At 40.9% G+C, this 13,512-nt stretch overlaps 1 protein-coding gene across 2 annotated transcripts in view; it reads left to right on the top strand.

Moving 5' to 3' along the window:
• The first annotated feature begins 752 nt into the window (after positions 1-752).
• Positions 753-13,512, top strand: part of Usp8 (ubiquitin specific peptidase 8) — a 58,612-nt gene continuing 45,852 nt past the window's right edge. Inside the window, exons 1-3 of one of the 2 annotated variants that reach the window (XM_006986472.4) lie at positions 753-1,028; positions 8,369-8,537; positions 11,837-11,981. In XM_006986472.4, coding sequence (XP_006986534.3) covers positions 8,434-8,537; positions 11,837-11,981 — 249 coding nt within the window. In that variant the 5' untranslated portion in view covers positions 753-1,028; positions 8,369-8,433. The remainder of the gene's footprint in view (positions 1,029-8,368; positions 8,538-11,836; positions 11,982-13,512) is intronic. The other variant, XM_076570570.1, reaches the window with a different exon arrangement.

Raw genomic sequence — 13,512 nt, forward strand, 5'->3', positions numbered from 1 at the left:
CTATGGAACTGGACTCACAGACGGCTGTGAGCTGCCATGTAGGTGCTGGCAATTGAACTCAGGTCCTCTGGAATAGCAATCAGTGCTCTTAAGCACTGAGCCATCTCTCCAGCCCCACAAGATTATTATGATTATTATTATTATTATTTTTTGCATGTACCTAATTGTAATGGAAAGGAAATTAACGTTTATTTTAAAGGCTGTATGTGAAGCACCGTTGGTGTACTGGGCACTTACTACTTTTTACGGTTAATGGTTGCCTATCTAGTAAGCACTTTGATTTTATACACTTAGTAGACATTTGGCCTGCCCCTAGGGATTTAGTGACTAGGGCCAACAACTCTACCCTAAGCAGCTTTTATGTACACAGATAATCGAAGTAACTCATTTCTCCACAAGAGTGCATAACTAGACTCTGCAAAAAGTTCAGACCCCTGCTTGGTAAGACTGGGCCTTTAGGAGATGTTGACTGTACAGTTTTCCGAACATGTCTGTTCTTTAACTGAGGCTTGGCTTTGGAAAATGCCCATTCCCAAGTTTTAGAGGGTATCAATGCCCTTCACGTTTTTTCCCCCGTAATTTCTGATCTGAGAAAAAAAATACAGCTGACAGGCGTCAGAACACCCTCGCTTACTCCCCGGAAACGTCCAAGACACAGGTCGAACTTGCCACCACCCGGAAACGAGAAGCGCGAGGACCCCGGAAGTACCCGACGCGCGCTTCCGTCACGCACCGGCGCACACCGCCTCCCCGGCGCATGCGCGGACGCCTCGGCGCGCGCCCTTCCGGAGCAGGCCTTCCCCGGTGTCCCTCCCCTGCGGGGACAGGGGGAGGAGTTACGGGGCTCACTGGAAGCCCCTCCTCTTCCGTGACGTCTGGAGACGCGACGCGTCGCCACGCAATGCAAATCGGGAAGAGGGGATGAGCTGCGCTGCCCTGCGTCCGAGAGCGGAGGCTCGTTCTCCCTCGGGTGGTGGGCGATGGGCGTCAGGCGAGAAGGCTGGCGTTAGCGGAGTGCGGGCGCTGCGGTGAGTGCGGCCTGGCTCCGGCCCCGGTTCCCGGGAAGGCGTCCGCCCGCTGCTGGTCATCCGGGAGACGAGCCCTGTCCGCGGAGGGGTGGGACAGCCCCAGACAACTGGCTGGTCCAGCAAGGGCCCGGACTCCTGGTCTCTCGCGTTGCCCTCCTACGGTTGCCCAGAGTTTGCTGTGGTTTGCCGGTCTCAGAGGGTGGCCTTGACCAGTTCCCCGTTCTCTTGGGACACTAGACCCGACTTTGATCTCCTTCCTTTGGCTTCTGTTTTCTGGTGTGCTACCCACATCCCCAGGCCTTATTATAACCATTTGTCATGTTTGCCCTAGTCACCTATGTTTTTAGTGAAGTACAAGAAGTGAATTAACCAAACTCCTCACACTTAAAAAAAAAAACTTATTCAAACAAATAGGGGGTTTTCTCTCCCGAAAAATGTGCCTTCGATTGTAGACGTGTGGCACCGACAAGTTAATTTCAACTCGGATATGCCGAGGGCATTGTCAGAACTCCACATTGCAGTGATGTTCACTTACTCGCCAAGCTGCAGACCCCGTGCCAGTGTTTTGGGTCTTGCTTTCTGTTTACTCTGTGACCTTGACCAAGGCAGTCACTCAAGAAGTCTTTACTTGACTCATGGAGGTGTTGCAGAGTCCAAGGAGTTTAATATTTATTAAAAAGCTCCAGGGTTTCTAAACGATGCCTGCCTAACTGGTGGATGTAATTCTTATTTGTCAGTTTTGGGGGTTTTTGTTTGTTTGTTTGTTTTGATTTGTTGGTTTGTTTTTCCCCCAAGGCAGGGTTTCTCTGTGTAACAGCCCTAGCTGTGCTGAACTCACTTTGTAGACCTTGAACTCCTAGAGATCCGCCTGCCTCTGCCTCCAGAGTGTTGGCATTAAAGGCATGTACCACCACCACCCAGCATAATTATTGTTATTATTATTTTTAGATAGGGGCTTACTTTGTAAACCAGACTGGTCTCGAACTCACAGAGACCCTCCTGCCTCTGCCTCCCAAGTGCCGGGCTTAAAGGTGTGTGCCACCACGCTCGGATCCCTGTGCTATTTTTTCAAGCTCTCTTCCGCTTAGGTTTGTGAATAGATTTTGCTCCATTTCAGCTCTTTCTGTGTAAAACTCCCTGTGGAATGTGTCATGTTGGATTTAGGTGGTTTCTCTTTGTAGAGTACTGTGCCAATGTGGGGATATTGCCTGTATTCATGCTTCTTTAATTACACTTAGTTATAACTAATAATCAGGATATATCTTAATTATGCCATAACTGTAGATACTTAAAATGTGCATTCTTGTTCTTTTGACTGTGTGTTAGGTGCATCTTTAAAATTGAATTGCAAGGATCTTGCAGTAGTAATATAAACCTGTCAGTAATGAATAATTGCTCGTAGACATATTTTTTTGAAATAACAGTGAATAAGGAAACCAACAAAAATATTTAAAGATTTTTTTATTTAACTTGTTGACTTATTTACTTGAAGTTTATTAATCATGATCTTTTGTTGATACTATAAATGGGACAGAATCCAGATAACTTTGTAAATAAGACAGTTGTAAAATAAAGCCAACACATCAGATTTTATTCATAAAATGCTTATCATCCTAATTTCTAAAGAGAAGAAGATTGATTTTGGCCCACAGTTTCAGAGGCTTCTGCCCAAGGTTGGTTGGCTCCATTGTTTTGTGTCAGAGGTGAAACAGAGTCTTGGTGGTAAGAGTATGTCATAGAAATTGTTCACTTCACGGCAGTCAAGAAGCAGATATACAACACACCAAACTGTATTTTATATATATAAAATATTCTAAATACTTACCAAATATAATCCAAATATATATAATTGCTCTTAGATTAAAAACTAGGGATATTTCCTTCCTTCTCTCTTTCTTTTTCCTTAGCATTCTAATATTCTTATTCAGGTTCCTTAGAATTCTTCTTTTCCTTGTTTAGCATTATACTTTCCTTCATTGGAGTGATGTCTGTTCTTTTTCTGAATCTTTCTTCCTTTAGAATGCCCAGATTGGAACCTTAAGTAAAATATCAGCTGTAGAAAAACAAGGGCTCAATTCCTTGGTGATTTATTTTCTTGATGTTAATTATTAGTATATAATGTCTATGGATTTTTATTGTGTGTATTTATATATATTTTTGAAAGTGTCTTACTGTGTCTCCTAAGCTTAAGAGATCTTCCTTCATTAGCCTCTCCAGGTAGCTGGAATTACAGATGCATGCCACAAAGGCTGATGACTGTGTATTAAAGAGTATTATGTAGGTTTTAAAATACTACATAAAAACGAGGAAGATAGGATTATTGTAAAAATGCCTTTCCCAGGCTCAGATTTTGGGTGCTTGGGCACCAGACCCCAGCTTCAAACCCAGTTTTGAAGTGTATGGAGCCTTTAGGAGCTGGGCTGACTGGTGGAAGTTTGTTTCTGGGGGTAGCCTGTTGAAGGTTGTTCTGGCCCATGGTTCCCCCAGAGCTCTCTGCTTCTGGTCTGCCAGATTAAAGGAGCCACATCAGCACACTCCTGCTGCTGTAAACACTGTCATGACTTTCCCTGCTGTGATGGACTGAAATTCTTCCGAAATAGTGAACCAAAATAACACACACACACACCTTTGAGTTATTTCAGATATTTTGTCACAGAATAAAAGTGATACAGTATCATTTTCAGTGACAATATGTTGTAATCTTCCCAACAATAGGGGTTTTATAGAAAGATTTATTTTTATTTGTACGGGTGTTTTGCCTGCATGTATGTCTGCACCGTGTGTATGCCTGGTGCCCAGGGAGGCCAGAAGAGTTTTGGATTCCCTGGAACTTGAGTGACCTGTCATGTAGTTGCTGGGAACTGAACCTGGGTTCTCAGCAAAAGCAGCCAGTGCTCTTAACCAGTGAGCCACCTCTCCAGCCATGAAATTGGGATTTTTAAATTAACATATTTCTGTTTAGACTCCATAGTTTAAATACTTACTGTATGTTCAAAATGTTCCTACTGAGCTGCTCACTTTCCTGAGAGTTGGCAGTTCTTATTTGGAAGCAGTTTCCTTACTAGAACACTGAGCAATGTCTAGAGCATTTTGTTTAGCAGGGCTAGAGAAAGAAAGATGAATGTTACTAGCAACTTGTGGGCAGGGGCTAGAGATGGTGCCAAATGTCTGTCCTACACTGTGTAGAGCAGCCTCCCACAACAAAGTTTAGTCTGGTCTCAAATGTGAGTATGCAGAGGTTGAAAAGTGCTTTTCACAATGATCAGGTTTTAAACTACAGTTTGTTTGGTTTTTGTTTTTTTCCCTACATTTTTGTTGTTGGTTTGCTTGTTGGGTTGTTTTTGAGACGTGATCTTTTTATGAGCCTGACGTAGCCTTGAACTCACTACCCTCTAGCTTAAGCCTCCTAGGTAGGCATGCACCACAGTGCAATGTTCATTTTGAATGCTTTTTATTGTTATTTAGTTAATAACCTTAGTGTTCTTCCCATTTTACAGAAGGAAAATGAGGTAATGTAAACAAGTGAAAATACTCAGTTTTAATCATTGACTCACCGAAGCAGTGTGCCTAATTTGTTCTTCCCTGTGGTTGCTTCCTAATCATTCTTTCCCATAATATTATTCCTTTATTCCTGTCTCTTTCAAACCCGTCTAGTATATACCAGTTTTGGCCATTCTGGGGTAATATTGACTTTACTGATTGCTAAGTCAACTGTAAACACTTCTGGATGGCTTCACAGATCCTCCATTCTGTAACTATATTTCCTTAACTAACGTACCGTTAACTTGCAGCTATTAAGTGTTGACTGAGGGTTATTAAGGTCGATATTAGGATACAACATATTATCAGTGGACTCTTGTTCCAGAGATTGTTGTTTAGGGATTCTATAGTTTGCCTTACCATTTTTCATTGTTTTCCCATGGTAATTTCTCACTTTATGTCTCTATAGTGCTTCTCTTCTGAATGTTTCCTTTCTCACCTCAGCTCTCATCATTTCAACCAAATTGTTATTTGGGCCAAAAACTGTACTGAATGAGCAGTATAGGTAACAAGCATTGTAGGACTCAGACTAAGAAATAAACTGGAAAGAACTGGAACCATCAGGAAAACTTAAGTTGGCCCCTGAAAGAGGTAGGGGCCCAACATTGAAAAAGACACTGTGGGCTGGCCAAAGCTTTTTCTCTTTCTAGCTGAACTGGATTTTCCTTTCCTTGAGTCTTGCTAGTGACCAGTCTTTACTGTATAGTGGAACAATTGGTATTAGACACGTTATTAGACATGTTGATGTTAGACTAGATCCCTGTTCTCTATGTCCTGTAGAACAGTGCTGTTCAGAGTCTGAATCATTGAAGGTTCCACCTTATCTTCAGTTGTGAGACATGGCTGCATTATGTAGCCCTGCCTAGTCTTCTGTTTTCCTTAGGATGTAAAAGCTTGCCTTAGAGTGGAAGTCTGATTACTATAAAAGTCAGTATGCTTAATTGGTTTACATTCTTCACAAGCTTATTTTGTTACAGGCTAGAGAGAAGTAGTTCCCAACCAGTATTGGTTTTGAACTGCATTTGGGGAAGTACTTCTGTCATGTGAGCCATCGAGTTCTTGTTTTGTTTTGAGACATTGCCTTGCTCTCTAGCTTAGGCTGGCTTGAATTCTCAGTTTTCCTGTCTCAGCTTCAGAGATGCTGGGATTTCAGGTAAGCACCACATCTGGCTACTTTGTTTACAATCCTTTTTTTTGAATTATGGCATAATTTTACTGGGTTGTATGTTCACTGCCAGCCTTGGCTTCATAGCAAGAATCTGTCTCAAGTGGGGAGGGGGGTAACACATAAGTGTATATATATTCTCATTTGTCCACAAAGGCATTGCTGAGGACTTTAGTGACCTCATCCCATGCTGTGTCTGACCATTTGTCAAGTCTTGTCATTGTCTTTGCCATGTTGCTTGTGTATACTTCTAGTCCATTTCTGTTGCCCCAGTTCTAACGTCATCCTTCTCTCTTGGGTCTTAAAGCCCATCTTAGTGCTCTTGTTTGTTGGGACTACACAACTTCCTTCAGAACCCTGCTGTGACTCTGTCATTACCTTTAGAAAACAAGATAAATACTCACGTGCCTTTCATGGCCTTTTATGATCAGTGTGAGACTGTTTTTGTGACTTCACTGGCCCGTGGTTCCTTGTACGTTCTCTCTGGCAGCTCATTCCTAGAGGTGCGCTGATAGCTTTCCTTTCTTCCTTAACGTTTTTTGTTTGTAACTCCATCTACTATTTTTTCCCACTATTTACAGTTTTGTTTCATATTTAGTCTTTTAAGCCTTGTGTGGAAATACCCTATTTTAATCCTTCAGCTTCTAAAAGCGTGACATTTATACAGTAGGCTATCTATGAGTGTTTAAATTTAACTTTAAAATAGCCAGTGATTTACTGTAGGATTTGCACATTCTTTTAAAGATCCAAGTTTTAGGGGCTGAAGAGACAGGTCAGTAATTAAGAGTACTGGCTGCTTTTCCAGATGACCCAGGTTTGATTCTCAGCACCCACATGGCAGGTCACAGTATCTGTAACTCCACTTCCAAGGGATCTGACACCTTCTGTTTTTGAACTAAAGTGTTTATCGTTAGGGAGCAGAGACTAGGTCTTATGTCGTCTTTAACACTTATCTTTCAGTACAGAGCCTGCATTTGCAAGGTAAATCTGCCTGTGATTTACATCGATACTAGAATAGTGATGCTGTCTGTGCGAGTGAGGAAATCCAAGAGATTCCTGTCATATCCTTTACGTAATGGATGTTCTTAGTTGGTTTGATGGTGAATTGTTAATGAATTGACACCTCAGTAGAAGGACACATCCAATGTTAGTTGACCTATTTAGAAGTGATGACATGGCCAGAGAGTTCTCATTATTATATCTTTATATGCAGGCTTCAAAATAGGAGGTAAAATGTACAAAGTGTTTAAATGCGAGATCATTGTTTCTAATTGCATACATCTCAAGTTACCAATTACTGTTTAGTTCAACATGTCTTTATGGATGCATGGACAAGTATAGACAGAGAAAACTGAAAATGGTAAAAAGGTGATTTTGTAGAGAGATGGTTTGGTGACTAAGAATGTAGTACTAACAGAATTGGAAGGGGTAAGTCTAAAGAATTAGTGTTTAATACAGGAATGACTAGAGTCAAAGAACAATTGGAATGCTTTTGGAGTTTCATGTAAGTGAACTAAGACCATTCTCTTAAGTTATAACTTAGCCCTATAATTTTTTTTTTTTAGCCAGGCAGTGGTAGGGCACACCTTAAATCCTTTAATCCCATCACTCAGGAGGCAGAGGCAGGCAGATCTCTGAGTTCAAGGCCAGCCTAATCCACAAAGTTCCAGGACAGCCAAGGTTACACAAAGAAGTCCTGTCTTGAAGAAAAAGAAAATTTAAATTTTATGTGTATGGCTATTTTGCCTGCTTGGATAGCTATACACCACTTGGGTGTTGGAGCCCCTGGAATTGGAGTTAGAGATGGTTGTGAGCCACCATGTGGGTGCTGGAATTGAACACTCGTCTTCTAGAAGAGTGGTTCCAGCTTCCGAGCCGGCTCTCTAGCTGCTGCCCTGCCCCCATTCATGTATTGAATTGATAGAATCATTTAGAGAGCAGAGAGAAGTGATGGAAACAATTAAAGTTGCTTTTAATTCAAATTGTAGTTAGTTGTGCATGACAGAAGACCACATATAAAGTTATTTGGGTCACCAATGTTTTCATGTGACACTTGGGATCTTACCGAGACCCTCTGCCTGGGTTCTTTGATCTGCTCTGTCTCTAGGTATCTGTGAATAGTCAGGCACACAATTTAATTGTACATACCCTGCCATTGTTCATGCTTTCATTCAATTTTTTTTCTTCTGGTCAGAATTTGACAGAGCATACCAGGAATCAAAGAATGTCACACAACATCAAAAACTCTTTCAGAGGAAACCCAAGTGTAGGAGTATTTTTTAGCAGAAATATGTTTTTATTCTCAGCTCCATATAAACCTGGCTCTACCTACAACTTTTCTTTCTTTCTTTCTTTCTTTTTTTGAGACAGGGTTTCTCTGTGTTGTTTTGGTGCCTGTCCTGGATCTCGATCTGCCGGCCAGGCTGGCCTCAACTCACAGAGATCCGCCTGGCTCTGCCTCCTGAGCGCTGGGATTAAAGGCGTGTGTGTGTATATATGTGTGGGTGTGTGGGTGCATGCCAGGCAGTCACTTGGCCACTGAACTACATCCCTCATCAAGGAGTTTCATTTTTTAACACTTTTTTTTTTTTTTTGCTAATGAGGATAATTAGTGGAATTGTTGGTTTTGTTTTAGGAAAGAAGTACTTTTCATGAACCAGACCATCCATTGTTGAAGTAGGAAATCAAGCATCAGTCATCATGCCTGCTGTAGCTTCAGTTCCTAAAGAACTCTACCTCAGTTCTTCACTAAAAGACCTCAATAAGAAGACAGAAGTTAAACCTGAGAAAACCAGCACCAAGAAGTGTGTGCTCTTTGCTAGTTTGATTAAATCATTCCTTTTACTTCATTTCTTTATTATTTGGATTTAATGTATAACCAACTTAGAGTTGATTGGAAACATAATATGATCACAAGAGTAAAATAGCCCCAGAGATGTTCTTAGCTTTGTCTTAGCAGAGTAAATGTCTGTTTGCTCAAATGTAAATTATCTGCTTCCTGGCCAGTATGGATACTAGATGATAAGTTTAAAGTATATGAGAGTTCTATTAAAGCCATTTACCACAAACCATAAAGATTGCCTTTACTCTTGTGTAGGACACGTATAAGTTAGGATGCTGGTATAGTCTTTCTCTGATTAAAAGAGGGGCTGTAACTGCTTTTTTGTCTAGTTGTCCTGGCTGGTGTTGTGGCAACTTGAGACAAGCTAAGGTCATCTGAAAGGAGGGGCCCTAAGTGGGAAAAAAAAGCCTACACAAGATTAGGCTGTAGGAAGGCATGCCTGTAGGCCATTTTCTTAATTACTAATTTATGGGAGAGGCCCAGCGTACTGAGGGTAGGACACCCCTGAGCTGGTGTCCTGGGTTCTATAAGAAAACAGACTGAGCAAGCCAAGTCTGTGAGCAGCACCCCTCCATGCCCCTGCACCAGCCCCTCCTCCAGGTTCCCCATGGGTTTGAGTTCCTGCCTTGGCTTCCCTCCCTGGACTCTGACTGGGAATGTGTAAGCCAGACAAACCCTTTCCTTCTTGAATTGTTTGGTCATGGTGTTTCATCACAATAACAAAATCCCTAAGATAGAAACATTAGTATTCTGTAATACTGTTTGTGCCAATTTGATACAATCTTTAACTTGATTTATTTTATGTGATTTTATTTCTCTGGGTATACTTGCCATCTAAGGCACAGGTAGAAAATGTGCCTTTCCAAGAGAGGGTCCAAACTTTCATGGTCAAGTGGTCAACTGATTCTGGTACTTGCTGAAAATATAAATTTGGTAAAAATAGGTTGTCCTTGAAATTGTTAACCCAGTAGTTAAGGAACAGAGAACAGTAAGAGAACTTTTTGTTCAAATTTATTTTGTCCAGCAAAAGTGATTTAGAGATTAATAAGCAATTATATTATTATTTAGATGGAAATAAAGTTTTAGAAAGAAAGGTAGGGGGCTGGAGAGATGGCTCAGCGGTTAAGAGCACTGACTGCTCTTCCAGAGGACCCGGGTTCAATTCCCAGCACCCACATGGCAGCTCACAACTGTCTATAAGTCCAAGATCTGACACCTTCACATAGACAGACATGCAGGCAAAAGCACCAATGCAAATAAAATAAAAATAAATAAATTATAAAAAAAAAAGAAAGAAAGGTAGGTCTAGCTACCACATTCCCCAGACTTAGGAAAAGTAGATCTTAGAGATCATGGGGTAGCAATAGGTATTCTCTGATTGGGAATAAATAGGACACATGATCCCAAATGAACAAAGCTAAAAAGATCTGTGTAGGCACAGGGGCATTTTATTTATTTGTGTCCTTCACATCATGCCTCCTAATCCCACCCATCTCTTGCCCCACCCTAAAATAAAACAAAGTAAAAATTAAGAGAAAAAGAGGGGGAGAAAAGGAAGAAGGGGAAAATCTATGGAAGCTGCAGTGTGACACAGTGAGTCACACAGTAAACCCCTTTATTCATATATCTTTACATGCAGGCATTTATCGAAAAGAATCATCCGTCTAGTTCAAGGCCCCTGGTTTCTGGGCACAGAAGCATTTTAATGAGTCATTTTATCAAGGAAATAAATGAAAAATGGGAGGAAAACAAAACATCAGTGCTGACAGTTGAGTGGTGAAAACGTAATTAAAAGTAAAGAGAAAATCCGAGAGTACACCATTATTTCTTTTTTTTTTTTTTTTTTTTTTTTTGTTTTTTTTTGTTTTTCTTTTTTTTTTTTTTTTTTTTTTTTTTTTTTGATATATATTTTTTATTTTACAATACCATTCAGTTCTACATATCAGCCATGGGTTCCCCTATTCTCCCCCCTCCCACGCCCTCCCCTTACCCCCAGCCCACCCTCCATTCCCACCTCCTCCAGGACAAGTCCTCCCCCGAGGACTGTGATCGACTTGGTAGACTCAGTCCAGCGAGGTCCAGTCCCTTCCTCCCAGACTAAGCCAAGTGTCCCTGCATAAGTTCCTGGTTTCAAACAGCCAACTCATGGAATGAGCACAGGACTTGGTCCCACTGCCTAGATGCCTCCCAAACTGATCAAGCCAATCAACTGTCTCACCTATTCAGAGGGCCTGATCCAGCTGGGAGCCCCTCAGTCTATGGTTCATAGTTCATGTGTTTCCATTCATTTGGCTATTTTTTTTCAATAATTGAGTAAAACTGAAATTTATTATATGCCCCAGTCGTCCTAGGGACCTCCATGCTATATATATAGCCTCTATGGTTCTATGGGTTGTGGTCTGATTGTTCATTTTATATCTAGAATCCACCAATGAGTGAGTACATACCATAACTGTCTTTCTGGGTTTGGGTTACCTCACTCAGGATGATTTTTTCTAGTTCCATCCATTTGCCTGCAAATTTCATGCTTTCATTGTTTTTCTCTGCTGAGTAGTACTCCATTGTGTATATGTACCACATTTTTTTCATCCATTCTTCCGTTGATGGGCATCTAGGTTGTTTCCAGGTTCTGGCTATTACAAATAGTGCTGCTATGAACATAGCTGAGCATGTATCTTTATGGTATGTATCAGCATTCTTTGGGTATATGCCCAAGAGTGGGATGGCTGGGTCTTGAGGTAGTTCGATTCCTAATTTTCTGAGAAACCGCCATACTGATTTCCATAGTGGTTGTACAAGTTTACATTCCCACCAACAGTGGAGGAGTGTTCCCTTTGCTCCACATCCTCTCCAACATTACACCATTATTTCTTAATATTACCAGTAACAGAATGGCTTTTAAAAAATACCTTTTAGAAGGGACATGGAGAAAGATTGTTCTACTTTTTGAGCTAAATTGGTAAATGTAATAAGGAAAGTAGTTTTGTTTAAGTCTTTTTACAATCCACCTTTAAACTTTCTCAACTACTAAGGGCAGGAACGTCATAAAGGTTAGACCTAAGTTGGTCATTCCTGTCTAGCTGTCTATGGTTTATCTCTTAAGACTAGCCTCATTCCAGAGCGAAGGTATACATTGTAATTGTATGAAGTAATACAACCTAAATCGTGAAATTGATCTTATTGTGGTCATCTTCAGAGTTTGTATATGATGTGTATTTCCCCCCAGTAGCAAGTATTTTACCTTTTCTTTCAATTTTAAAGTTATGTACACAGTGCTCAGAAGATCTTCAAGGCAGCAGAAGAGTGCAGACTAGATCGTGATGAGGAAAGGGCCTATGTGCTTTATATGAAATATGTGGCTGTTTATAATCTTATCAAAAAAAGACCTGACTTCAAGCAACAGCAGGTACCTTTTTTTGTATTTTTGTTTGTTATTTTTGCATAATAGAACTACTGATATCCTCTAAAAGTTTTAACTAACTATGAAATTCACTTTTGTTCCCCGTCACCTCTCTCCTGGTGCTGGCAATCAAACTCTGGGTCTGGCAATGCTAAGCAGCAGCTCTATCTCCAACATAACAGTGGATTTAGATCACATGATACCTTGACAATTTTAAACTCCCGTGTGGCTGGGAAAAGCAAAGCAAAAACATAGTTTCATTATTTGCAAGTATGTGCATGCATACATTTGGCTTGGATCAATATGTGTATATAGCAGTATATAAGCTGATTGTCTGCTTTTTATTGTAATAAATTATTGTTAGATCAAATGGAAGGATTGAGTTTATTCATGCACTGAATAAGAAAAATAGTAGCTGAGTGCAGTGGCTCAGGCCTGTGGTCTCATGTGAGCCCAAGAGTTCCAGGCCAGCTTGGACAACATAGTGAGATCCTATATCAGTAAATAAAACGGGGACTGGAGACATGGCTCAGCGATTAAGAGTGCGTTGTACAGGAGACTGGTTTGGTCCCGCATTTCAGATGACTTCCAAATGCTGCTAACTTGAGCTCTGGGATATCCAGTGCCCTGTTCTGTCCTCTTGGGCACCTGCACATATAGAGCATACATTGATACAACACACACATAAATGAAAATAAAAATAAGTAAGAATATGTTTTCAGTAGTGCTTTCAGGTCAAATGTTTAATTATTTGTTTTATACCAGTCTTTTTATATGACTGACACTGGGGCCATATTAGATATAGCTTTAGAATTAAGAGCAAGACTTCAGTGTCTCCTTATGTTCGTGCTTTCTTTTCTTGTTTTGTTCTTTATCTGTTTAGCAGGTACCAGTCTTTCACTTGGCTGAAGTCATGAGTAGAAAGGGAGGGCAGTCATGGTACAGACAGAGAAATTGACAACTAGGTAGGATTTGTGTGCAGAGAAGAGATGGTTGCATTTCAGTTGTCCTAGAAACAGGCAAAATAATAGATAGGTGGTGTTACAGGAGAGGGAGAATGCTGTAGTAGTGCTGCCACCATAGAAATGGCCTTGTTATCACATAGAAATAGCAAAATCCTGCCTAGAGAACTCTCACCCACAGAGGAACGTTCTCTGCCTGAGACAGGGTCTTGTAGCCATGCTGTCCTAGAGCTTACAATCCCCTGCCTCATCTCCAAGGTACTGCAATTTCAATGGTGCACCATCATATCCAACCATTTCAAAATTAATACTTTGTTCTGTAGTGGAGAAGTTGACTTACAAAAGGAACAAATTTTATTTGAAGTCCTTTCTTTCTCCCCAGAGAACTGTGACTGATAACATTTCTTTTCTTAGTAAAGAGGGAGGCCTTTAATGGTTAAGCTAATGATAGTAGGACATGTTCTCGATCAGCAAAGTTATGCTAATGGTTACTGGCTTTTAGAGCAGTGTCCCCTTGCACTTAGGGACTCATCTGTCTGTCCATAAATGGCCAAATTAGTCCTGCCATGGTAGAA

Source organism: Peromyscus maniculatus, chromosome 4 (genome assembly GCF_049852395.1).
Source record: "Peromyscus maniculatus bairdii isolate BWxNUB_F1_BW_parent chromosome 4, HU_Pman_BW_mat_3.1, whole genome shotgun sequence".
NCBI classification, from domain to species: Eukaryota; Metazoa; Chordata; class Mammalia; order Rodentia; family Cricetidae; genus Peromyscus; species Peromyscus maniculatus.